Source organism: Mya arenaria, chromosome 6 (assembly GCF_026914265.1).
Source record: "Mya arenaria isolate MELC-2E11 chromosome 6, ASM2691426v1".
NCBI classification, from domain to species: domain Eukaryota; kingdom Metazoa; phylum Mollusca; class Bivalvia; order Myida; family Myidae; genus Mya; species Mya arenaria.
The window spans coordinates 40,632,609-40,657,692 of NC_069127.1; the positions used below are offsets into that span (position 1 = coordinate 40,632,609).

Consider the following 25,084-nt stretch of genomic DNA (forward strand, 5'->3'; position numbering starts at 1 on the left):
TTATTTTTGATACACCTTCTTTCAACTAATTTCATTATTATTGACTGTTTGCACTTCAAGCCAAGAAACTCCAATTTGCTTTAACATGACATTTGAGTCTAGACTCCGGATTGACGTCATAAACCAATCGCTTTTACGTGAAATATAGCTTTAAGTGTTCACACTAAAACAAACTCATCTTCTACGTTACAGAAACTTTAGGATTATCGAAACTCAAAATCTGACCGAGCAAAATGTTTCATCATTCTGGAGGTTCCGATTCATTCATGTTAAACGTTGATGTCAACATTATTTCACTTTGTTTAGCCACGTCGGTACATAGTTGTTATTCTTAAAAGACAACTTTTAATAAATTAGCAAAAATGTTTTGTTCAAATAATCAACGTAGAGGTTATATATCATTGATAATAGATTATTGAAACACATAAACTCTACAACTAATTTTGTATTCAGAGGTCATGATAAGCCCCGCCTCAGGTCTTATTGGTTCTGTATTAATTTAGACACTAAACTCATCCTGTAATATATTTGGTATGTATCCTATCTACCAATCCTTGTGTATAAATCAAACCGTTGTTTTGTTAGGTTTAGACCCTCCCCTAGGGTTACGGGGGGTGGGGGGAAACTATGGTTAAGAATCTAAATAAATATATTTCGAGTTACTCCTTTAGTTTTGGTTTTATTTCGTAAATGATGGAAAAAACCTGTTCATTTTTCGAAGCATTACAAACATTTTACACCTATATGTATTACAGAACAACTAAATATCGATCAATACAAAAGTACTTTTACTTAATGCCTCATATCTTATTTCTATATACTAAATCAAGAACGATGTCGACAATATTGTTTGGATAAAATAAGATATTGACTGTTTTCGTTACTGACGATGACTGGTATTTTACAGTGTCATATCGAGCTCCCCCTTTCCCACATTCCCCTGAAAAAATAATAGCCTTTGTTGCATTACATAATCTTTTATGCTGCTTACGTGTACTAATCCAAATGATTTGACCGGATTTACATAAGTGGATTATAATACTATACTAGTACTAGTACTCATTAAGGAAGGAATAAACGGGAAGGTTTCGAACATTCTTTGGTCAATGTTTATAGTGAAGTTAAGTCACGTTTAAAACGAATGCATATACTAGTAAGAATTGCGACACTGTTACAGTGTTCTGATGTCAAGTTCTTTGTACGAAACCAACCTCTTCATACGAAAAAAGTTTTAAACGTACATTCACACGTTCCACGAAGAGCGCCTCCGTTACTATCAAAGTACCCAGCAGGACACGAGCACAGTAGGGTGTCACCATCGCAAACAGCATTGGGGTCAGTGCATGAAGTGTCCGTACAATTATACCCTACATCTGAAAAAGTTTTACAAGTATTACTCTTCTAACCCCAGTTTAATGCAAATTTCTAAAGAAATATTTTGGCAGTTAACAACTGTAATAAAAATGTAGCATATCAATTACGAATACAAGTCTATGTCTTTAATAAGAGTAGTTTTGGTTATTCATCATTTAAAGTTTGTATATGTATTTAAGATTAAGTACTTCATTGTTTACTTATCTTTTTATATCTGCATGGTGACCCAGATTAATTAAAATAAACTATATTATACCATATGATATTTTCAGCATGTTTTGTCAAGATTTGTTTTGAATTCCAGAATGTTTAGAGTCTATTTTGCACGTATAGATTTTTAAGAATAAACAAGATGCTTTTAGAATTTAAAAAGAAGTTATTAAGGATTTTTGTAGAATATACGGGAACATTTTCCTTTATGTATACGGGCAAATTTCCGTGATTTTGGGTATTTTGGTAGGTTATACAAGTAATAAAAGTTTCACCGGTGCTATTAACTAAATGAATAAGTCTCCGAAGCCACGCGTGAAAATATTTCGCCACTTGTGACAGTTTTTTGTTCCATGATCACGAGTGAAATTGAATACGATCTTACTCAAAAATAAACACATTTTCTGTTTCTTTTATGCTGTTTTCGGAGTTTGATTAGTACTTTAATTGCTTTTTCTAATTACCCCCTGTTTGATAAGGGTGTTGTTAACGCCGCTACCAGTGGGGCGATCATCACGCATAGTTATAGCTGATGACGCGGCTGTCATTTTTAGCTCGACTCTTTGAAGAATATGGAGAGCTATACTACCCACCCAAGCGTCGGCGTCGGTGTCGGTGTCGGCGTTGGCGTCACACCTTGGTTAAGGTTTTGCATGCAAGCACACATAGGTTAATATATCAGCAACTACTTGAGGTATTGCATTGAGGCTTAATACAGTGGTACTCATCCATCCAACCTGCATAATTAACCTAGTTAGAGAACTCTAGTTTGCATTTAATTGCCCTTTATTATTCAACTTAGAAATTCTGGTTAAGGTTCTGCGTGCAAGCACACATAGGTAAATATCTCAGCAACTACTTGAGGTATTGCATTAAGACTTGAAACAGTGGCACTAAACCAACCAACCTACTTAATTAACGAAGTTAGATAACTCTAGTTTGCATTTTATGCAAATAATAGACCTTTATTATTTGACTTATAAATTATGGTTAAGGTTTTGCGTGCAAGCACACATAGGTTAATATCTCAGCAACTTCTTGAGGTTTTGCATTGAGACTTGGTACAATGGTACTCAACACACTAACCTACTTAATAAACTAAGTTATATAACTCCTGTTTGCATTTAATGCAAATAATTGCTCTTTATTATTCGACTTAAATATTCTGGTTAAGGTTTTGCGTGCAAGCACACATAGGTTAATATCTCATCAACTACTTGAGGTATTGCATTAAGACTTTATACAATGGTACTCAACCATCCAACCTACTTAATTAACCAAGAAAGATAACTCTAGTTTGCATTATTTTCAAATAATGGCCCCTTCTTTAGTCATACAAATTCTGGTTAAGGTTTTGCTTGTTACCATTTTTTAGTCAATATCTCAGCAAATACATCATGTATTGCATTGAAACTTTACACACATGCTCACAACCATTTAACCTTCTTTTTTATTCAAGTAAGATAACTCTATCTGTCATATTATATAATTTTTGCCCCTTTATTTTGCAACTTAGAAATTCTGGTTAAGGTCTTGCATGTTAGCACAAATAGGATAATATCTCACCAATTACTTGATGTATTGCATTGAGACGTTATACAATGGTATTCAACCACCAAAAGTAATTGAATTACCAAGTTAGATAACTATATTTTGCAAGTAATGGCCTTTTAGTATTAGACTAAATATTTCTGGTTATAATGTTCCATGTAAATACATTTATGTTAATATCTCAGCACATAATGTATTGCATTGCAATCTAATCTAACAGTGATCCATGCATGTTTCGCAAAAAACGTTTCAATCCTTACACTGAAAAGCGGCGGAATAGTCAAGCGCGCTGTCTCTGTGACAGCTCTTGTTTAATTTCCGGTTTGTTGAGAAAAAGTTATCCTGATTTTTTTATATTTCATTGGTTTAGTGCAAACATTTTAAAAACATTAATCAATTAAGTTTTGTAAATGCACCTTTGTTCTAAAAATAATGAAAACACTTTAATATTAAACTGGGCATACAGGGAATACATAACCAAATGACTTAGCCGCCATTTCTTGAATGGACATTTGAAAGGTCGAACGTGTTAGCAAAACAATTGCGAATAATCATTGGATATGTTACATTTTCTTTTGTTTTAGAGTTTGTTTCATGATGCATGGATACTCAGCCATCTCACTGTCAGAGACCAGTCTGAGTCGCTTGACATGTAGATTTCCTGGTAAATTGACATATTTTGAGGCGTGGGTGGGGAAAAACCATCAGATAATATTTTTATTGTGGTCTGCATTTTCCGGGAAGTTCGTATTACGTATTACAACGGAAAACAGTGCTAACTATATTTGAACGATGATATAACACCATTTTTTTGTTACTGTTCGAACATTTAGCTTAAAATTTCAAGACAATGTTTGAAGAAAACGGAATTTTAAAAAATCAATTGGCAACATTTTTTAGATTAAAGTGAAGAGTTTCGTTTTGACCAATGGGAAATTACTACAAAAAAAATTGAAAATATAAAAATGATATTGACACTGTTGGAATTTCACTGATTAAACACCATATTTCATCCCAAAGCATGAAAGTATGATGAGTGAATGGGCGTTTCTTGTGTTGTTTTTTTATATCTAATTTCATTATTTGAGAATGTAATAAAAAAAAATAATCATGCATTCATTTTAACCAGCTCCTTTTTGTAGTGTTTTTTTTTTTTTATCAGTCTTTGCTATTTGTTTGCCCATACCGGACATTATATATGAATTGTGCAAAGTACATTTAAAATCTTTAATCAGAAAATATGATTCTTGCTTTGAAAGACACAGTTTGAACTTAACATTTATGCAAACCTTTTCAAGCGAAGGCTTATATCATGGATTTACAGAATAAATGGCAAAGGACCAAGTAAGAAGCACTTTGGCACTATGATTTCTTACATGTATATACATTTTAAATCAAGTACTTCATTTATATTAAAGTACTTCCATTATTAGTTGTGCCTTTTTTTCTGTAAACATTAAAAAACAAAAGTCAGTAAAGGAGTAGTTTGAATTTGGGTTATTTGTCTTTATTTTATCTAATAAGAGTTCATCAATTCTTATTCGAAATTATTTCAAAACACTTTTATTAAGAGTATTTTGTTGTTCAAATTGTGTTGCTTGTTTCTCTGCCTCTGTTGCGTTACAACTTTTAATAGTCCATTTTGAAGATGTTTCCAACTTTTATGTATTGATGTTTATTTGAAACGTACGATATCAATGATATTTTCCCTTCTAGAAAAGTGATATATTTACAGCTTATGCGGTAGAATATCATGATTGAACAAGTGGATAAAAGAAAATTATTAAATGAAGAAATAATACTCCAACTGTTTTGACATTATAAATGCATTCAGTAGTTAAAGTATCAATACATGTTGGATTTTCCGTCTTGGAACGCCCGATGGAAAAGCGGGTTTTACTGGTTGGATGCACCGGCACTTAACTTCACAATTATCCCAGTACTTATCAACAATTGTTTTACCATATTAATATTTTTTTTAATTTGAATTCAAAAAAATAAATGCCACATAAATGCTACGAGTGATTCTGATTCTCAACATGCAGTATAAAAGACGTTTTACCAGCGGTACAGGTGACAACCACGGCAGCAGGTGTGTCACATCGACGTATGAATGCGATAAGGTTCTAAGTGACATTTAATAAAGAAGAAGATATAACCTTTTCGCTTTCACCCCTCGACATGCGTACCCCCATTATACATATCACATGCATTGACTACACATTGGATTTTTGATGTTATACGAGTTCTTTTCAATATATTTAAACGTTTCTGTAGGAGTCATTCCTGCACTTGGGCAAACCTTAATTACTGCACGTTGCTCGTTATGGAATGACGTCGGTCTTTTATCATTGCAACTGTTGTGGGCTAGCGATACTCAACTTTCGATTTCTTAATTGTTATACCGGTGATGATCACTAGTCTGGCGAGTTCTGTTTGTAATGCTAGTGGACGATATCTGCTTATCTTATTTTCAAAATGAAAATGAAAAGCCAAACAAGTAAAATAGATCTCAGTAAATACAGTGTATATCTGTAGAACACAAAGCCCACCCGTGTTATTTTAATTTAACATTTTAGCTTGATATAACCAAAGACTTTGACTATTTTTATTCTAGCAACTTCATCTTTATGGAATTTTGTGAATACAAATATGACAATTAATCGTCTATTTATGCGCATCATACCTGGATGACAGAATGGTCGTGTGGTCCACCCGCTTGTCAAGCATTCAATAGTATCTGCACCCGACGAGGTATATCCAAAATCACACAAGTACGTAACATGTGCACCAATCAACCTGCTTGTGGGAGGCGTATGCGTGCTGTAAGGCACCGCTGGGAGAGTGCCACACTCTGCATATAAAGAAATTGTCGAATAAAACAAAGTAAACATTTTAGCTAATTATCCTATAGCCCATGATTAAAAGTCTATATTGTTTAAAAAAATCTTATTATGGCATATTTACAATTAGAGTATATTTTAAAGAATAAAATAACAACACTATCAGTAAGCTAATTCTAACTCAAAATATTACTATAACTATTGACTGTCTAAGCGGCAAAAATAATATTATTGAATTTAAAAGGTGTAAAAGAAATTCGTTTGCAATCTTGAGCGGTCCATTATTATAAATTGGACACTGTGCGTGGGTTCACTTTTTTAGGAAACAGAACGATTTGTTTTAGCAAATAAATGTAATACAGGGAATGTTAAGATTTGGGTTTTCTGTTGTTTTTTTAAAAGAAAGGTGAACCAACAATTTAAATAACATGCTTGTGTATTAATCACGGCCTAAACTGTACCTTTATGTTTTCAGAGTTATGGTTGTTCATGTTTACATTTGAGCCTCAAAGCAGTGTTTTGTGAATGCAAAAGTTATTGAAATTGAAAATTGATTATCACAAGCCAGTTTCCATTACATTTGTGAATAGAGCCCACATACCCTGAGAACAAGTTGGGGAAGTACCGTCCAATTGACCGTCAGTTTGACATGTTCTTACAATACTGCCATTAGTGTGGATGTGGCCTTCTGCACATGTATACAAAACAGTCGTGTTGTAAATAATCGTTTCCCCCGAATCTTTGGAAGCGTCCTCGACGTCCGATACAGAGCAGGTTACTATGATAAGGAATATATAAAAACATTAATGTTCGAATGAAGCTTTGTTTTAACACTTTTCATACTGTAACATACTTTACCAGATTGCATGTTGACAACATAACTTTATTCATTTGTTTTAATTGATTTGTTTAATTTATATATTTGCTTAAACGAACACGTATAGTTTCGTTTCAAAAACAATCAAGTAAAATGGCATCCAAATTCAATTTCACTATTTATGTTTTTTAGCAAAATTATATACAGCCTATTTAATGTTTATATACTTATGTTGACTATAATTTCAGGATGGAATTACTTAATACGTGCTAAAAAAATCTAAATCTCAGAATTCATGTTCCATGTTCATTAATTGAAATGTGTATCAAATATAAAAGTATTTGCTGGTAAACATCCCTTACTATACATATGAGATACATGCCAATAAGTATTTCAGAGCATGTCATGGTGCAATTATGCCATTTAACTACAGGGTAAAACATTGATTTTATGTAAATAAATTAAATGTTAGATTTGGAAGAAACAATACATTTCCAGTATTTTCCGATTTATATTAAGTTTTGGTATCAGAACTGTTCGGAGGTATCCTTCATAAGAACCGATACTTTGGAATTAATCAAGCGGATTCCCATATTCTAGGGTAATGGCTACCATAATAGATGGATGGGTGAAATCAATGGATGTATGGATAGATGGATGGATACATTGTTTACCCACATGTTGACAGCAAAAAGGTCGAAGTGTATATGCATTTTAACAAACAAATACAACGAGTTTATATACAAAAAAACGTTTCAAATACATGAGGTACATCAAAGTTTAAAACTTTAGTCTTGTAAATATAAATGTTCTTTCTTTATTGCAACAACTGTAACAACATCTAATGTAATAAAGTATTTCTTTCTTATATTTTGAAAAGAAGGACAAACAAAACTGAACAGAACTTTCTCTTTTATAGAAATGGTTGTGCAAAAAACCCACTTCGATACACATCATGCATAATTCTAAGTATTTTTCTTGTACTCCATATATATTAAGCCAAAATGCATTTCTGTAAAAAAGTACCAAAACATTTCATTAACATGTAGATACAGGCCTTGTAAGGTATACAATCGAAATTATAATCGGATCTGCTTATGCAACAATTAAATCTTAGTTTACATAGCCTCATTACTCCCAACCCTATTGTTAAAATTACCAAATTATACAGCTGATACTATCATATCAAAACCGATAGTTTTCTAGGATTTCATTATTTAAATGTTGTTGTTCTTTGTAGTATGAAACTATATCATTATTATTTCGCTTAGCGTTCCTATGTTGGAATTTACGATAAAAATGTTTGATTTTTAACTCTCTAATCAATGTTGCTAGTTAAATCACACTATGATTCGTACATATAGGAAACAAATATCGTGTTTTCTTTTAATGTTTACAAATTCAATACTTTTCTTGTTCTTCGTCATATACACGAAACATTTTCCATACACCACTAAGCATGTATAAGATATCTGCTTTTTTTTATGAAAATGTTACGTCAAGCAAGTGATATTTTATCTTGGTAAAAACAGTGTATTCCTTACGAAGGCAAAGCCGGCAAAGCCCTTGGGTTTGACTTCAATATGACATTTCAGCTCGATATATACTTTCAAACGTGTACTGCTGTTGTGTTAGCAACTTAATGTGTATGGAATATAAGACGTATCATTTATAACTTCATTTGAATTTCAGACGGATATAATTTTCTCGAGAAATTCAAATTAAATGTTGCGATTGCTACAAACATCGATACCCAATGCGAATCTTACCCGGATGACAAACTGGTCGTGCGGTCCAACCACTCGTCAAACATGTAATAATCTCTGTACCCGAAACGAAATACCCAGAATCACACGAGTACGTTACACGTGCACCGAGGAGGGTGTTTGTGGGAGTTGTATATGTACTATGAGGTACCGCTGGTACAGTACCGCAATCTGTGTATAAAAAGCGTGTTGAAGAAAAAGGTAGGCACCATTCTTACTTAAATAACTAAAATTAAATATTGTATGACATATTCTAATTTACCGTATTAACAGTATATTTTGGAGTTAAAAATAAAAACACGATTGCATGTATCAGTACCTCAGTATGAAATTGACATTTGCACGGGTTCACTATTTATACGAAAAACATGATTTGCTACTGATTTACCAAATAAATAAAATACTGAATGCCAATATTTAGACTTAAAATCAAATAATATGTAGGGAAAGACGATCTTGATTCGACCTTTATATTTCAAGAGCTTTGTTTGTTCATGCTTACATTTGAAATTGATATATGATGTATTCAAAAACCGATAAGAATGTAAAAATGGTTTTCAAAATCCAGTAGCCGAAATAAAATAACAAATAACCAACATACCTCGTGTACAAGTTGGGGAAATACCATTCAACAGGCCATTAGCTTGACATGTTCTTATTAAATCGCCATTTGTATGGAAGTAGCCTCCTGTGCATGTGTACGTTACGGTTGTGTTGTAAACAATCGTTGCTCCAGAATCTTTGGAAGCGGCTTCTACGTCCGGTGCAGAGCAGGCAACTATGATAACAAATATGTAACAAACAATAACACTTCAATTGCAACTTTGTACTTGCACTGCAAATCCGTTAAGGTACTGTAACATGTTTCATTATGACAACATTGTTTTCATATTTTGTTGAAATTGATTTGTATGATTATTGTATTGTCATAAACACCATAAGACAACAGAAACTCACAATAAAAATCAACCTTGATATAAATCGACTTCAATTGCGTTTTTTTTTTTTTTGTTTCAGTAAAAGAATTAGCCGCATGTTGTATTTTCTTTTTTTTGTTCAACATAATGGCTGGATGATTTTACTTATAAGTGTAAAATTAACATGTTTAATTTAAGGCTCTTATTTCATCATCAGTATTTATCAATTGAAATGTGTATCGAAATTGATAGTATTTGTTGGCTAACAACCGTAAAGCTTCATATACCGCCAATGTTAATAATATTTTTGTGTATGTCATGGTTCCATTATGCCTTGCAATTCCTTGCTAATACTATGTCATGTTAAATCTGCTTGTTGTTATACGCTTTGTTTTGTAAAATAACATTGGGAGGAAATATAACTTTATCAGTAAGTTCACTCTTTTATTATTTGTCGCATAAAATACTTTGCATCTGAATGACAGACTTTTAATTGAATGGCGCTGTTCGGGAGTGTCCGGATAGGTTTATGAATAATGAGCGTCGATTAAACATAAATAATACATAGCATATCACACAAGCAGTTAAACTGATTTGCCGTACATACTTAAAAGTTGTGATATGTTAGAATGCAGCTATTAGGAAAAAGTGCATCAAAATGAAGATTGAAGATAATAAATTTTGGCCAACGTACCAAATGTTTATAAAATTGATGTTATTCGATTCTCAAATTTATTTCTTTACGCTTCGTATATGATATATATCTATGCATGCTCATTCAGCGCCGAATAAACGTTATACGTATGTATCACACAAAGCTTTCATATGCTATATACCTAGAAGTCTACTTAATATGAAGCCATCCCGGTTTGTGCGACATTCTATAAATATGACTACCTTAATAACAATCGCTTCTTGCTAATATGCATACGAATGTATCCAAGATACAGAAATTAAAAAAAGGAATGTAAACAGTTATAAGTGCAATTCGTGATTAACACGAATTATTATTATTATTTTTATATCTGATGAATACATGCTTAAAATTTCTGACGATGAAATATTGTTGAATGAGTTGTAACGACTATTAAATTCATCGTTCACAATTTCCAACGTACACCTGTCTATGGATAACTTTTTAAGTTGCATAATAGTAAATACTTATCATAATCAAATGGTTTTCAAACTGTTGAAAAGGAAACGTTTTGATATCCGTGAAAAGATAGATAAAATCGATATAAAATATATCTGCAACGAATGTTTTTATTCACTTCCTTTTAATTGAGTCTGATTGCTTGTCATAGGCAGTGGTATTTTCCCTTTGTCAAGGGAGAGCACTTTATTTGAAAATCGCTACATATTGCTGCGCATACCTGTCATAAGTTTAACGTTACGAACCACCGGGTAAAAGTATACCGTTTACCGCAATTCTCAGATTTCTGAAGTAGGTAGACATTTAGAAACTAATACTCATGTCATCCCTGCTTATTTACATCACTTATAAGAACGCTAAAACTTATGTTTACCTTCATTCGATTGATGTTAAACTATATTCACACTTGAACCTGTTCAAATGATTATTTATGTGTTGCTTCAGAATTATCGCCATTTTATCTCGTCAACAAATTATCGTTGGAAATATAGCTGTGGTCGCAGTTAAACCATGAATAAAGCGTTTAGCATTGTATGGAACCGTACTGGACGCAAAACAAAACGTATAGAAACGTTGCATAATTCGTAATTATTCCTGCTGCATTTTGAGGTGAGGACAATTAATGTGTATCAATGTGTAGATAGTTCAGATTAAGCTACGATTGCGATAGGGTAGTTCATCAGTTTGAAATAAAATTGGACGCAGTCCCGACAAGTTTACTGTGCAAATCCCGGCAGTACATAGTAAACAGCGACTATGCGACGCCCATTACCATGGAGTAATTCAATGCTACTGAAATAGAGTTGTGTTAGGCCGTGCCTAGGGAATGTTTAACCTACTGAAATAGAGTTGTGTTAGGCCGTGCCTAGGGAATGTTTAACCGTAACGTGAATCTGCGTTGCAGCCGTAAAAGAGTGGGCCATTGTCGTTGTCATTGCTACTCTCGCTGTTATCGTGCCACGATTCTTGATTTACACGTAGCTGCTAACTGCGGTCTTCTATTTGACGGTATCTGTATAATTCTTGAGAAATCTTGCGTTGTAAGTTATGGATCGGAGAACACCTCGAATATCTAACTATTAACACATATTACCGAAACTGCAAATAATAATAATAATAATAATAATAATAATAATAATAATAATAATAATAATAATAATAATAATAATCTAATAATAACAATAATCATAATAATAATAAAAATAATAATAATAATAATAATAATCCTAATATAATAATAACAATAATCATAATAATAATAAAAATACTACTACTACTACTACTACTACTACTACTACTACTACTCCTAATAATAATAATAATAATAATAATAATAATAATAGACGTGTTACATACTCTTTTGTTCAATTTAGTTGATGTCCCTTTTTCATTTGCCATGTCGGTTATATTAAAACTGTATTTGAGCTCAACATTTACATTCAGAAATGAATCAATACTATATTAATATCAATTATAGCAGAAATTGTGCTTTAGAGAAACATATCAAGTAGATATGGATATACAGTGTATATTTTTCATACGGGAATATAAAGCTGTTTTGGCCTTTATGTTTTTTGAAATAGTTTTGTAATTTCCTGAAAATATGATATAGTTTTTAATCGCTTTTGTAATAAGTTATTAATCTATTAAACGTTTTCATTTTTAGACATCAAAAATTGTTTTTTCATCCGACGATTCGTTTTTGACTTAATTCTTTATACCCGTGAGTGCTTACATTAAATTAATTCGTTATAAGAGAATGAGATCGGCCCCAGAAACTGTATCCGGAGCTTCATTATATTATACAGAGTTAGCTGTACAATGTTTAAAAGATTGCTTATAAATATTTCATCAGAATAATGTCTTGATATTCTTTGAAGGGAAACTATGGATGAGAACCGGCCTCCATCGAATTAGATAGTTAGCCTACCATAACATGTAACTCCGACATCTTCTCTGTGTCTGCAGTCGTGTTTCCCCCATGGTTGGAACCTACACGCATCGATCATAGTCTCGTTTCCTTGACAAATAACATTGTCAAGCCAAATCGGGTCACTGCCTTCACCAAAATAGGCATTCATACGTACTGTCACATTGTCACTGGAATTGAACAAGTCTGAGAAATACATATTTCCGTTCTTGATCTGCACTCTTTCTGAGTATTGACCCTTTCTGATTATATCAGCATACGCTTACTTGTTTTTGATATTGAAGAAAAGAAACTGCAAATAATTCAAATATATAGACACCCGATTGATTCCGATTCCTGGGCTTGAATCAATTCTGATGTTCTTTTCACTTTATAATTTGTGTATTCCATACCGCCAAGAAATTTGGAACTTTTTTTGCATGAAAAAGTGATTAAAGCGAGACAAATAATTTCAAAGCAACAAATGTTTGACTAAGAAATACTTCAAATGATTTTTTTTAAATAATTTACCTAAAAAGCAAAATAACTTACGTAACATATCCGAGCTGTCGACAGACGACCTTGGCAAAGTTTATATCCGTATAATCATCACAGACCGTACCCCATGTTCCATTGTGAAAGACTTCCAAACGACCTTCCAATTGCGTTGTGCCGTTACGTAGTCTAATAGCACTTGAACCTAAAGAAGAGAAAATACATTGTAAGTCTTAATTCTAACGTGTTAACGTTTCATTGTAAAAATCTTCTGCGAGTACCCCGATAACCGTAGACTTACAGAATTGATGACGATATTTCTTGAAACTATTGAAATTAAATAATAGAAAGGTTACGACAATTTGAACAATCTTATAAGTCTTGCAACCCTTGAGCATACTTATTGTAGTAGCAAACATACTTATTGGACATGCTGCAATGCGACCAGAATTTAGTTTGCGCGGTAAGAAGGTTTGGGCAAATTGAACGAGTTATGAATAGGCATGCCAATGGACTAGCGTAACTATATTCCGTAAAACACTTGTTTTTATATACTAAACTCGGCACAATTCGACCATGTTTTCAACTTTAGCGTTAAAATGGCTTGCGCAAATAGTGTTCGATAAGTATGCAGATAGTCAAAGGCAAGTGAATGTTCTGTTTGCTTGTCTATGTTAAGACTTAAGCCGTGTTAATACTCCACTATATTGAATCCTACTCTTAATAGAAGTGACTAAATAGTTAATATGTGATACTTCGTTAAGGTGAATGTAAAAAATTGTTAATATATGTTCGTTTACGGAACTTGGCTGAAAGTTGGCTAAACAGTTGTGTCATCCGACAATATATGACCAAGTTAAAGCTCGGATAAGCCAAAATACAAGGAATTTGATCAATGACTTAATGTGAGCTTGATCTTTGACCTTTTTTGAATTACCTTATCCCTGGACATGTTAAAGTCCGGACAATATTTTTGCGAAAAGATGCAGACACAAGCTTAGCAGCAAAATGTTTTAACATAACAAGCCAAAACATAAGGATTTTGACAATTAATTTATAAATACAATAATGCCCATTGAAATACTGCCATCGGTCTTGCATGCGACATGCCAACTTCTCTTCGCTATTTTATCATATATTTTTGCCCGGACACGACACACATTGTTGCCAACTCCTGATGCAATTTTTTTCTTTTAAAATTGTAATCATGCAACCATTTCAAATAAAATTTAGAAGTAGCCACTTGTACAATAAAAACGTTTAATTTCCATTCCTTTTGTAACACACTAGTGCATAACGGCCATATTTGACACAATATCCATTCTTTTAGTTGGTCATATGTCAGTTAAAAAAATCGTACCCATTGAGTTCAAATTTGAAACTTGGTACATTTGTAGAAACTAGGAATATGATTTGAAAAAGCTTAGTATCCACTTTTGCTTCATCCAATATGGCCGCAAAAGTCATAATTATATAATATGTAGTTTCCGTACTGTGATCTGAATAAATGCTATGTTAAGTGATACTTAATGGCTATTCAGATGTTAAAACATATACTTTTTCAAAATTCATATTAAATTTTCTTAAAAGAAAACTGTTTGGTTGCCGTGAAAGTCATGATTTCCTTATTATGATCATTTTACCAATTTTAGGGCATTTTTTATCAGTTGTGTTATTTATAAAGAAGGGTTTAAAATTAACATGCATTCAAGGTATTGCACTATTGTATAAGTTTTAAATATTAATGCCGTGTAACATATCTAAAATAAGGACCAAGAAATCCAAGAAGGCATTCAAAATGTATTATTTCAATGATCCTTCTGTCCCATAAGTTAACATCCTGCATTGACAAACTCAAAGTCAATGCCATCATATCAAGGTACAAATGCCACAATTATGAGATGTCTTGTATAACGCTCCAGTATTGGATGCTAATGCAAATCTTTATCCAATATGGGACGATTTAATTGTAAATTAAATATGCCATAACATCAGCTTTCTTTTTATGGAATCGTAAACATAATTTATTGTTACGATTGTAACTGTTACGGTCTTGGGACGTCTTCAATAAAACCACTTAATCAAATAACGAGTATTACGTGGCATTGAGTTCTAGGCTCAATAAGAGCTGCCCATATGTTTGTTTTCTTTTGATTTTGCGAAATATTTGCCAGTATGTAATCTATGAGGTACTCACTATGCTTTATTATTATTTTTGCACTGTGGATGCTAAAATTACATATTCACATATAATTTCGTTGGCTTTAAATTGGCTCATCAAAACGATTTTTGATGACAGATTAGGTTTGATATGAACTGTTTGGGCTGTATGATCTCCACCAGTTTTTTTGGAAATGGTTATGTAATAAGAGCATCTCATGGGGTTAGCTCTGAATGGGGTTTATGATTGCCAAAGTGTACTCTATTTGGCACTGATAGAGATGAAAAAGAGCTGTCAATGGGTTTGCTTCGCTGTTAATGTGCTTCATTGTAGTCACAGCTAAACTAATTGAAACCTCGACTGATTCGAGTATAGACCCTCTGAGGTTTGTTTATCATGAATATGCTTGACTGTAGTCACAATAGAAATCGTCAGACTCCAGAAGAGTTTGTGTAAAAGCATTCTGTGATTACGAATGCTGATTGTAATTGATTGTGATTTTAATGCTGCTCTGATGATTGCTTGACACAAGACAGACTAACGTGTAGCTGTAATTGTTTATTTTAGAACTAGGGCCCGTCCTGTGGTACATTTGACACGAGATTAACTATTGCAGCAGAATTTGGATTTACGGGACACTGAATTAGCTTGAGTAAAGCAAAACCATCAAGGTTGTTGTTTTTCTTTTTGGCCTATCTACAGGAATCCGTTAGATGGTTATTAAGCACGCGATATCATTTCGTTGAGCCTCTTTATTGTATGTTTGGCACAAATATAGACCGACAAAAGGTTTTTCGGATACACTGTTGACCTGCTAACAATCAATCTGTGGTGACTATAAATCAGATTATGGCGTAGGTAGCCAAAATTTGGTTAAAGGAGCTCTTGCTGTACTTTTTTAAAAGCCGTCTCTGGAGTCTACTTGATCATGAGTTGGCTTTACACGATACAGAGGTATGCTGGTGACCTATTGGGTCTAGAAAAGACAAAATAGAAATGCGTTGCTATGGTTTTAGAGGCACCTACTGGACTTAAAGAAACAAGTTTTTGCTATTTTTATTTATTTTTTATTTCATTTATTTATCTGTTTTTATGCAGGGGTCGTTGGGTACTAGCATATTCACACATGAGGTTGAACAATCCCTGGATGGACTTGAAAAGAAGTGATACTTCCAGCTGGATGGGCTTACATGCATATGACAAAAATAGTTTATATTAATTTTGTTAAGCACTATTACAAGTAGGGACATTGAAAGTTTAACTTCAAGTTGTAAGATTATTTATTGCCAAATGAAATGAAGAAATTAGTAATAACGCTGTCGACATTTGTCATACTTGAATAGATTTGTATATCAATAAAAAATCCTTATGAAACAGTTATCATCTATAAATTAAGTGAATATTGCTTTTATATGCCATGTGGCAAATAAGTAACTTGGGTATATTTAAGACACATTCACTTGGTAATTAGGTACATTTACTACTTACTGGGATAGAGACTGTGCTTAAGCTATTACGAATATTTCGATGGACTAATGGGTTGTTAGATTTTCAAAACTATATTTCACTGCGTAGATATTTCAAAATTACGTGTTTCACTAAAAGACAATTGTACAAGCAAGCTAAAAGGAATGAGCTGGTATTATCTAGTTGTAATCAAAAATCCTTTTGGAAATTGTTACTAATGTCCCAACGTAATAGAAATCAAGAGCTTCTGCGCGTAGACCCTGCTACATGGCCGAACAATTTTCGAGGATTATTGTTTAATGAAGATCAACCAAATCGTTCCAGGGACCTGATGGATTTGCGGCTGAATTTTACCGAAGTACAAAACAAACCATAACTCCAGTTTTGTGTCAATTATTTAATAGGGTTTTAAATACGGGTGTATTTCCGCATATTTGTAGAGATAGTATTATTGTCCCAGGGCACAAGTCGGGCTCTAAAGAAGACCCATCAAATTACAGGGGTATTTCTCTTTAAACGTTATGTATAAAATATTTTCAAATATAATACATGACAGATTATGTGCATGGTCGGAACAGTTTAACAAAATTGATGAGGCACAAGCTGGATTTCGGACTGGTTATTCGACAACAGATAATATATTTACTTTGCAAAGTATGGTTCAGAAATATACCAGTAAGCCCGGGGGGAGATTCTATGTATTATACGATTTTAAAAAGGCGTTTGAAGGATTGATACACCCTAACTTATTCACAAATTTGCATAAAATAGGACATCAGGGAAAGCTCTTCCGTCTATCAACGTCTATGTATTCAAATCTACGCGGGTGTGTCCGAGTTGGCGGCGGCACGGTTACCAACCTTTTATTTGTGACGTTGGCACGCGACAAGGGGACGTTACCAGTATAATAATTTTTAATCTATATATTAATGAGTTATCTTCCTTCCTACGATCAAAGGGACATACGGGTAGTTTTATTACTGAGCAAATCGCGGATATAATATGCATACTTTTTGCAGATGACTTTGCGGAACTGCGCTGACACTGCTATTGAATTTCAATTACAATTAAATTCGGAATTCTACGAAAATACTGGTATGACTATTAATCAGAGAAAAACAGAAATAATCGTGTTTAGAAATGGCGGGCCTCTGCGGTCATACGAGCATTGGTATTTTAATGGCACCCAGGTAAATGTTACATCGGTGTACAAGTACATAGGACTCATATTCACGCCAAAATTATCCTGGACAAAGGCAACATCAAAATTAGCTGCGCAAGGCCGGAAGTCATTTTATCCTATAAAGGCCTACCAGAGGGCTTTTGGAAACTTTTCTCACACTGAATATTTTAAAATATATGATTCAATGTTTAAGCCTATAATTGTTTACGTTGCTGAAATATATAATACCATAATATCTGATATTCTTGAACAAGTACAAATTCAAAATTGTTAGGAATTCCTTGGGGTAAATAATAATGTTAATGATTGTGTTGCATTTGGTGAATGCGGGAGGTTTCCTCTATGTATTGGTCATCATGTAAAATGTATTAAGTACTGGTGCAAGCTGCTATACATGTCCAAATGAACGTTATCCAAGAAACTGCTATGTAATGCTTAAACGACATGATGATAGTGGAAGAAAAAAAATGGGTTACGTCTGTAAAGAATTTTTTATTCAAGTATGGTTTTGGTTTTGTTTGGCTAAGTCAGAAAGTTGGAAATATTGGCGATTTTTTAATATCATTTAAGCAAAGGATAGTTGATTGTAAAAGACAAATGTGGGAGACTCAACACGATGTGACACATATAAGCATTTTTAAACTTTGTTAAATCCAGAAAAATATTTATGTATTAATCTACATTTTCTATTTTATGTGAGGAAATCGTTAGCGAGATTCCGATGTTCTAGCCATAAATTGTTTATTGAGACCGATCGACATTTGGGTATCGAAAGGGAAAATAGACTGTGTAGATATGGCTTTATTAATTTTGATATCAGATGTGTAGAAGATGAATTACATGTATTCTTTCAATGTAACAAATTCAGACAAAAAAGGCAATTTTATATCTATAAATGGGACACGGGTAGGCAAGACATCCAAAACTTCATAAATCTTATGCAAAGTCTAAACGATGACCGAATAAAAAATATAGCATTCTTTGTAAATGTAATAATGAAACAAAAAGAGAAGGAAAAATGAGTGCCATTAAGGAATCACAACTCTAAAGATGTTATGCTTTGTATTGTATGTGTGGTATAATGGGCCGGAGGCCTTTCTTTACAAATAAAATTTGAATTTGAATTTAAATTTGACTAGTTGTAATAAAATACCATTTGTTTGTTTTGAAAAGAAAAATAGAAATAGCGTAAAGCTGAAATTATGAACGTGTAAAATCAAAATCTGTACTGAAAACACCCTTATTCACTTCACAAAATATTATGTGGCAGTTATATTTTGGAACATTATAAATAAATCTGATTCTTTCAAAACAAATACCATATCGTCAAAAACATTTTAAATGCACGTTATTACGTTGTTTTTATTAAAAAAATAAGAATCAAGAATGTGTTTAAAATTGATAACATTCAAATCATCAGCTGAAATAGGTATGCAATATTTTTAATTAGATGTACTTGAAAGCGTTTCAATCCCAAAGAAAGACGAGATAGTTCAATTTGAAGATAAATATAGTTAAATCATACAGTTCAGTCCTTTGTAGAAAAAGTGTTCAGAAAACATAAATTTTATATCAAAACCTCTTTGAAACAGCATTAAAATATCAAAAAACAACAACACATCATTTCATGGAAAAGTTACTGAACATAAAAAAATATAAATAAAAAATATTTTCTAGTCATATTATTGTTAACTTTATGTTGTCTGACCGTTGTAAATTCGTATCTCCTTAAGCTGCGCCCCTAACACCATTAATTCCTTATTCCGGGTAACGCCCAATCAAACCCACATGATCGTGAATGAGTGATTAACGCGGACCTAGTTTTGTCTAAAACATCTGTTGACTGCTACCATAGCAAAAGTCGCGAGAGTGCTAACCCGTGGATAAGAAATTTATCAGCAGTTGGTTTCCGTTGCGATAAGGTATTGCGGTGGCAAAATAACAATACTTACTGGTTCCCTTTTTATTCCATTCGTTTAGTTGCGTTCATTACCGATACATTCGTCTATACGTTGCTATGTATTGGCATATTGCTTTTGATGTATATTTAAGTTAGCTTTCAATAGTATCATTACATTATATAAATCTTATTATTAGTATTAAAAGTAGTTTTAATTGTAAAAATTGATAAAAATAAAGAAGTCAACTAGATGTAAACACTTGACAAATGACATTAATCATCAAACGTAACGTGTATTAAGTTTTGTTGATTTATTTCACTGACTTTAATTGGTAAAAATCACCATTTCTTTGTTAGATTTATTAAAATTAACGTAAAACAAATGTTAAAATCGCATCCATAAAATATCCAAATTCTCCGACAACGATGTTACCGATGGTGACGAGTTATAAAAACAACAAGGTTATCTCCCTTCATAATAAAATACGTAATTTTTGGTTGGTAATTGAAACGAGAAATTTTGAAACATTTACGTTTTTCGTCTACATTTGCTGATTTTCGAGGATGCTTCTGTCGAGTTTTGACAGATAAATATCATTGCAGTTGTATAAATTTAATATTAAGCTTTATAATGTTAGAATGATACAATAAAAGACGAACATATTAGTTAATTGTCATATTCCCGGAAGTAAACAAATGGGTTAAATAGGCGGTTTTATTTGATTTTCATACAACATTGTCCATAATAATGAATAAATTTGTTTAATTATATAAATTTCTTATCATATCGAGTCATTTGTTTTTGTAGTACAGTGTTCCCGATGGACTTTTCAACGACACTGATGACATTTTAATTAGGATTTGTGTATCTTCCGAATGACCTTTATTTACTAGGAACACTCAACCTGACCATGACAACACTGTAGATAATTGTTGCCTGTTAATGCGTTTTGATTACAACAATGATGAACTGACCACAGATCACATTGCACTACATAACTTTATTAATATGCTTCATATTGCTATCTTATTTCAGCACAATATCCATGTTCCCTGCCCGACGCCCTCCATTACAGTTGGGACATAGCCCTGCCAGTCTTCTTCACCCGTCATGCCAAACAGACTGGTCCTATATTGTTCAAAACTTGACAGAAATGCGGTGTCATTGTAGTTCTGAGTATGTGCAGAGCATTCATGTACATTTTAGTAATTGATAAATTTAGTTCACAAATTAATAAACGGTTGTTAATTGTCCGTTTTTTCCAAGCACTGAGAAGATTTGTGGTTGCACACATGACAACCTTGTAATACGTAATCATAAGACATATTGTGTTATACAGAATAATTTACTAGTTTCCACATTATATTTTGAAATCATGCAATATTTTAGATTTTACAAAATAAAGATGTTTATCAAATGTTGCAGGATAACAAGCATTTTATTTGTTTGATGAGACTGAATTGACGGGAAAGGGAGCAGACACTGCTGTGAGCATGATGATCACTACTACTTAAAGTACCATGGTTTTGAGAAGAAAAGCACTTTGGTCTATGGACAAGCAGGTAGATAATACAATTTTCACATTAATCCCTAAAGTAGATTACTTTAAAGTTGAAAATACTCACCTAACAGAATAGCCTTAGATTTTCAAGAGTATTCAATTAAGAGGTAGCCTTTTTGTTGTTGTCAGTTACTTAATAAAAATAACCTAGGCCATAACTCAATTACTGTTGAAATTGATAAAATACAACTTTGCATACATGTTGCCAGAGGAAGTATGTATATGTGAACTTTCATAAGTATGTATTTTCTACATTACATTTCAATTTTCCAACATTGTTTAAAAAATAAACGCTATTTTAACTAGTCAAGTAACTCATCACATTGTCAAACACTTGCATGATATCTTGATCTTTATATTAGCTTTTTTGTGATGTCAAAATATGACTGAATAAGACAATATTTCTATCAATCCATACTTTCAGCAAACAGGCCTGGCTTTGTGCACTGCAGGTTTGCTGCATCGGATATATTGTAGTTTACCTTGATAAAAACCAGAGCAGTTGTTTAATCTGAACTCCTTTCCAAAATCTGCATCAAGGGGATGGATCTTGAATGGCAGCGGTATTAACATGACAAGATCGAGAATACAGCAGATTTGACATTGATAAAGACAGTGTGCCCTAGACAATCTCAACCAAAGCATAAAAAACTGCATAATCTGTTAATTAACTTTTTAGAGCTGTTTGTTTGGACTACTGTTTGTCATTCAGAAATAAGTAATGACATGATTTCTCAGTCTAAGAAAACTGTAGGAATTAGAAAGTGATAATTAACTGTGACTATGGAAACAAACATCTTAGGGGTTTAGCCAGGTTTAAGAAAAACAGGGAGCCACAGAAAAGAGACAGGTTTCCATGTGACAAAAGGGCTCCCCTTATTTAGCTGTGAAGAATTTTAACATTTTAACATTTTGAATGTGACAGTTAGGTATAATGTCCAATTGAGGTACTATAAGTTTCAAGTGCCACATTTGTAAAGCCTGTGTGTATGTATAATCATGTTAATAAAAAGTTCGTATCAAAACAAATTCAATATTTGACTAATCTAAGCTTTTAATTCTATGAAGGCAGGAGGTTGCCGATCTTGCTCTTCATGGCGGGTGCTTCCAAAAAAGAACAGGATGCAGCAACCTTCCATAACTCTCAAGCCTTATATCCCTTTTTCATCAAATTACAGTAACATTGACTATTAACAAATGATGCAGTGATAATTTGCTTATGCTTATATGATCATCATTATATATATTTTTATATAGATATCAAAAATGGAGAAATAAAAGGGGATATATATATACTACATGTAACTCCGACATCTTCATTATGGTTGCAGTTGTGACTTCCCCATGGTCTGAACGTACACGCATCGACCATAGTCTCATTTCCTTGACAGGTAACATCATCTAGCCAAATCGGGTCACTGCCTTCACCAAAATAGGCACTCGTACGAACTGTCACATTTTCACTGTAATTGAACAAGTCTGATGGAAAAACATATCTCTTCTCTAGGAAGCTTTTTTTTCTGATTATTAACCCTTTCGTTTCATGATATTTGCAAATAATTAAGACTTGCGCCACATTGGCACTGGAGTTGAAATAGTCCTATAAATACATATTTCTACTTTAGAAATGATTTCTATCTGAATATTGAACTTTTTTCATAATGTTTGCAACTGATTAAGATGTTAACAATATGTTTAATTTGATTTGATACCTTATGAAGGAACTTTTGTAACACAATCACTCCAAATGCTCAAAGCATAAAGACACACATTTGATTCCGAATCCTGGGTTGAAATTAATGCTGATCCCATGTTCACATTGTTATATGTGTATCCTTTACTGGCAATAATGTTTGGAACGTTTTGCATGAATAAGTGATTAGAGTGAAGACAAATGTTAAAGCAAACAAAACAAATCCTTAACTTATAAATATTTCAACTGTTTTCTAGTGTTTTTAGCATTTACCTATTTAGCAATATAACTTACGTAGCATATCCGAGCTGTCGACATACAACCTTGGCAAACTTTATGTTTGTTCCATCATCACAGACCGTACCCCATATTTTATTGTAAAATACTTCCACGCGACCCTCTGATTGCATTGTACCGTTACGTAGTCTTATATTACTTGTACCTAAAAAAGAAAAAAAAAACAATTTGAATTTCAATTTTAACGTGGATTTTAGAATGTCAAGAAGGCACATAACAAGTGCATGTTCGCGCTCACCATTTAGACGAATGCACTAGCAAACAAAGACGAGAAGTGTCATAAAGCAGCATGCGTAATTGCTTCAGTTTCATAGGGCATCTTTATTGTATTTTTTGAAAGATAAAGATTGACGAAATGATTTTTGGATACACAATGGACTTGAGAACAGTCAGTCAGTGGTATCTGTATGTCAGATTTGGACTGATGGTAGCCACATTTGGTTGAATGAGCTCTGGATGACTTTTGTAGAGCTCGACTGGTGATTGTTGGATAATTAGTGGGCTTGACTCTAACAACATATACAGGGATATAGAGAGCTGCTGGGGACCTTTTGGGTCAACAGATACTACAGGAGACAGTTTGCAAATGCGCCCCTGTGAGGCTTGAGGCACTCCGTGAACCCATAGAAATATGCTTTTGCTATCATAAAACTGATATTCAAGGGATGTTTTGAGGAGGGGGAGGGGTGAGGAGGGTGATGGGTGGGGTTCTTCGGTAAAAGACTATTAACACCTGAGATTGAAAAACAAGAGATTGACATGAGTGGTGACTGTATGTCAAATAATAAGGATATGCATTAAAGGGTGGAAAACGTTTGTGTACTTTATCAACTCTAAATTGTCCGTGAACTTAATCAATTTTGTTTTTGCTGATTTTCCCATTTGAAATAACTATTATAAATAAGACAAACACTTCTGAAACCTACAAAATGCATAATACTTAATGAAAATATTAGTATAGTATGAACTTCTTACGGCTAACCCCAGTTTTAGTAATAGATTTGTCAGGAACCGTGTACTTTGCTGAAGTTTTTGAACGAGCAATCAGTTGGTCAAGATTTTCAAAAATAGTTGAGGATTTTATAGATAGTTCTCTATTACCGTGGAAAGTGCTCTTTATTGCAGGGTTTATGGTCGTTATATGACAATAAATATACTTATATTAAGAAAATTATCTTTAAAAAAACCTACCTGAATCGAGACCTTTTGTTTACATTTTTAGTCGAGTACTTTACCAAAAATCACGTGGGTTTCCATTCGTAACTAGGACGAATGATATTTAAAAGATGTGAAATATCATAAAGCACGCAAAAAGTGGTTATAAGCATGAGATGAAAGAGGCTTTTTGTTGTTGCTTATTTCATATTGTTTTTAAACTACAGATATTTGAAAGAATATTTAATTTGACCAAATATATTTCATACATAGATTTTTTTAAAACTTGAAGGAGTAGAAAGGGTTTGGGTCCAAAATGACAGCAAAAAAATCATTTTAGGAGGTTAAAACAATATATTATATTCAAAAACAATATTCAGTTGTATAGGGTTTCTATGTTAAATTAACCAAAGAGTGAATTCAACTTAGAATGTTTTTACTGAAGTCATTTAAGAATAAATTTGTTTTTGACAGTTCTTCTCTAAAATATGAAGGTCGACGGATCTTGGATATGAGCGATTTTTACCTATATATATATATATATACATATATATATATATATATATATATATATATATATATATATATATATATATATATATATATATATATATATATATATGTATGTATT

The 25,084-nt window shown here is 32.8% G+C and overlaps 1 protein-coding gene across 5 annotated transcripts in view; it reads right to left on the reverse strand.

Moving 5' to 3' along the window:
• Positions 1–25,084, reverse strand: part of LOC128238336 (deleted in malignant brain tumors 1 protein-like) — a 39,896-nt gene that overhangs the window by 4,644 nt on the left and 10,168 nt on the right. For 2 of the 5 annotated variants that reach the window (XM_052954162.1, XM_052954163.1), the window contains exons 5-13: positions 23,296–23,443; positions 22,605–22,771; positions 13,093–13,240; positions 12,562–12,731; positions 9,163–9,339; positions 8,565–8,732; positions 6,580–6,756; positions 5,822–5,989; positions 1,242–1,373 (exon numbers count right to left, since the gene is read on the reverse strand). In XM_052954162.1, coding sequence (XP_052810122.1) covers positions 1,242–1,373; positions 5,822–5,989; positions 6,580–6,756; positions 8,565–8,732; positions 9,163–9,339; positions 12,562–12,731; positions 13,093–13,240; positions 22,605–22,771; positions 23,296–23,443 — 1,455 coding nt within the window. Of the gene's footprint in view, positions 1–772; positions 941–1,241; positions 1,374–5,821; positions 5,990–6,579; positions 6,757–8,564; positions 8,733–9,162; positions 9,340–12,561; positions 12,732–13,092; positions 13,241–22,604; positions 22,772–23,295; positions 23,444–25,084 lie in introns of those variants that run through there. The other 3 variants (XM_052954166.1, XM_052954165.1, XM_052954164.1) reach the window with 3 other exon arrangements.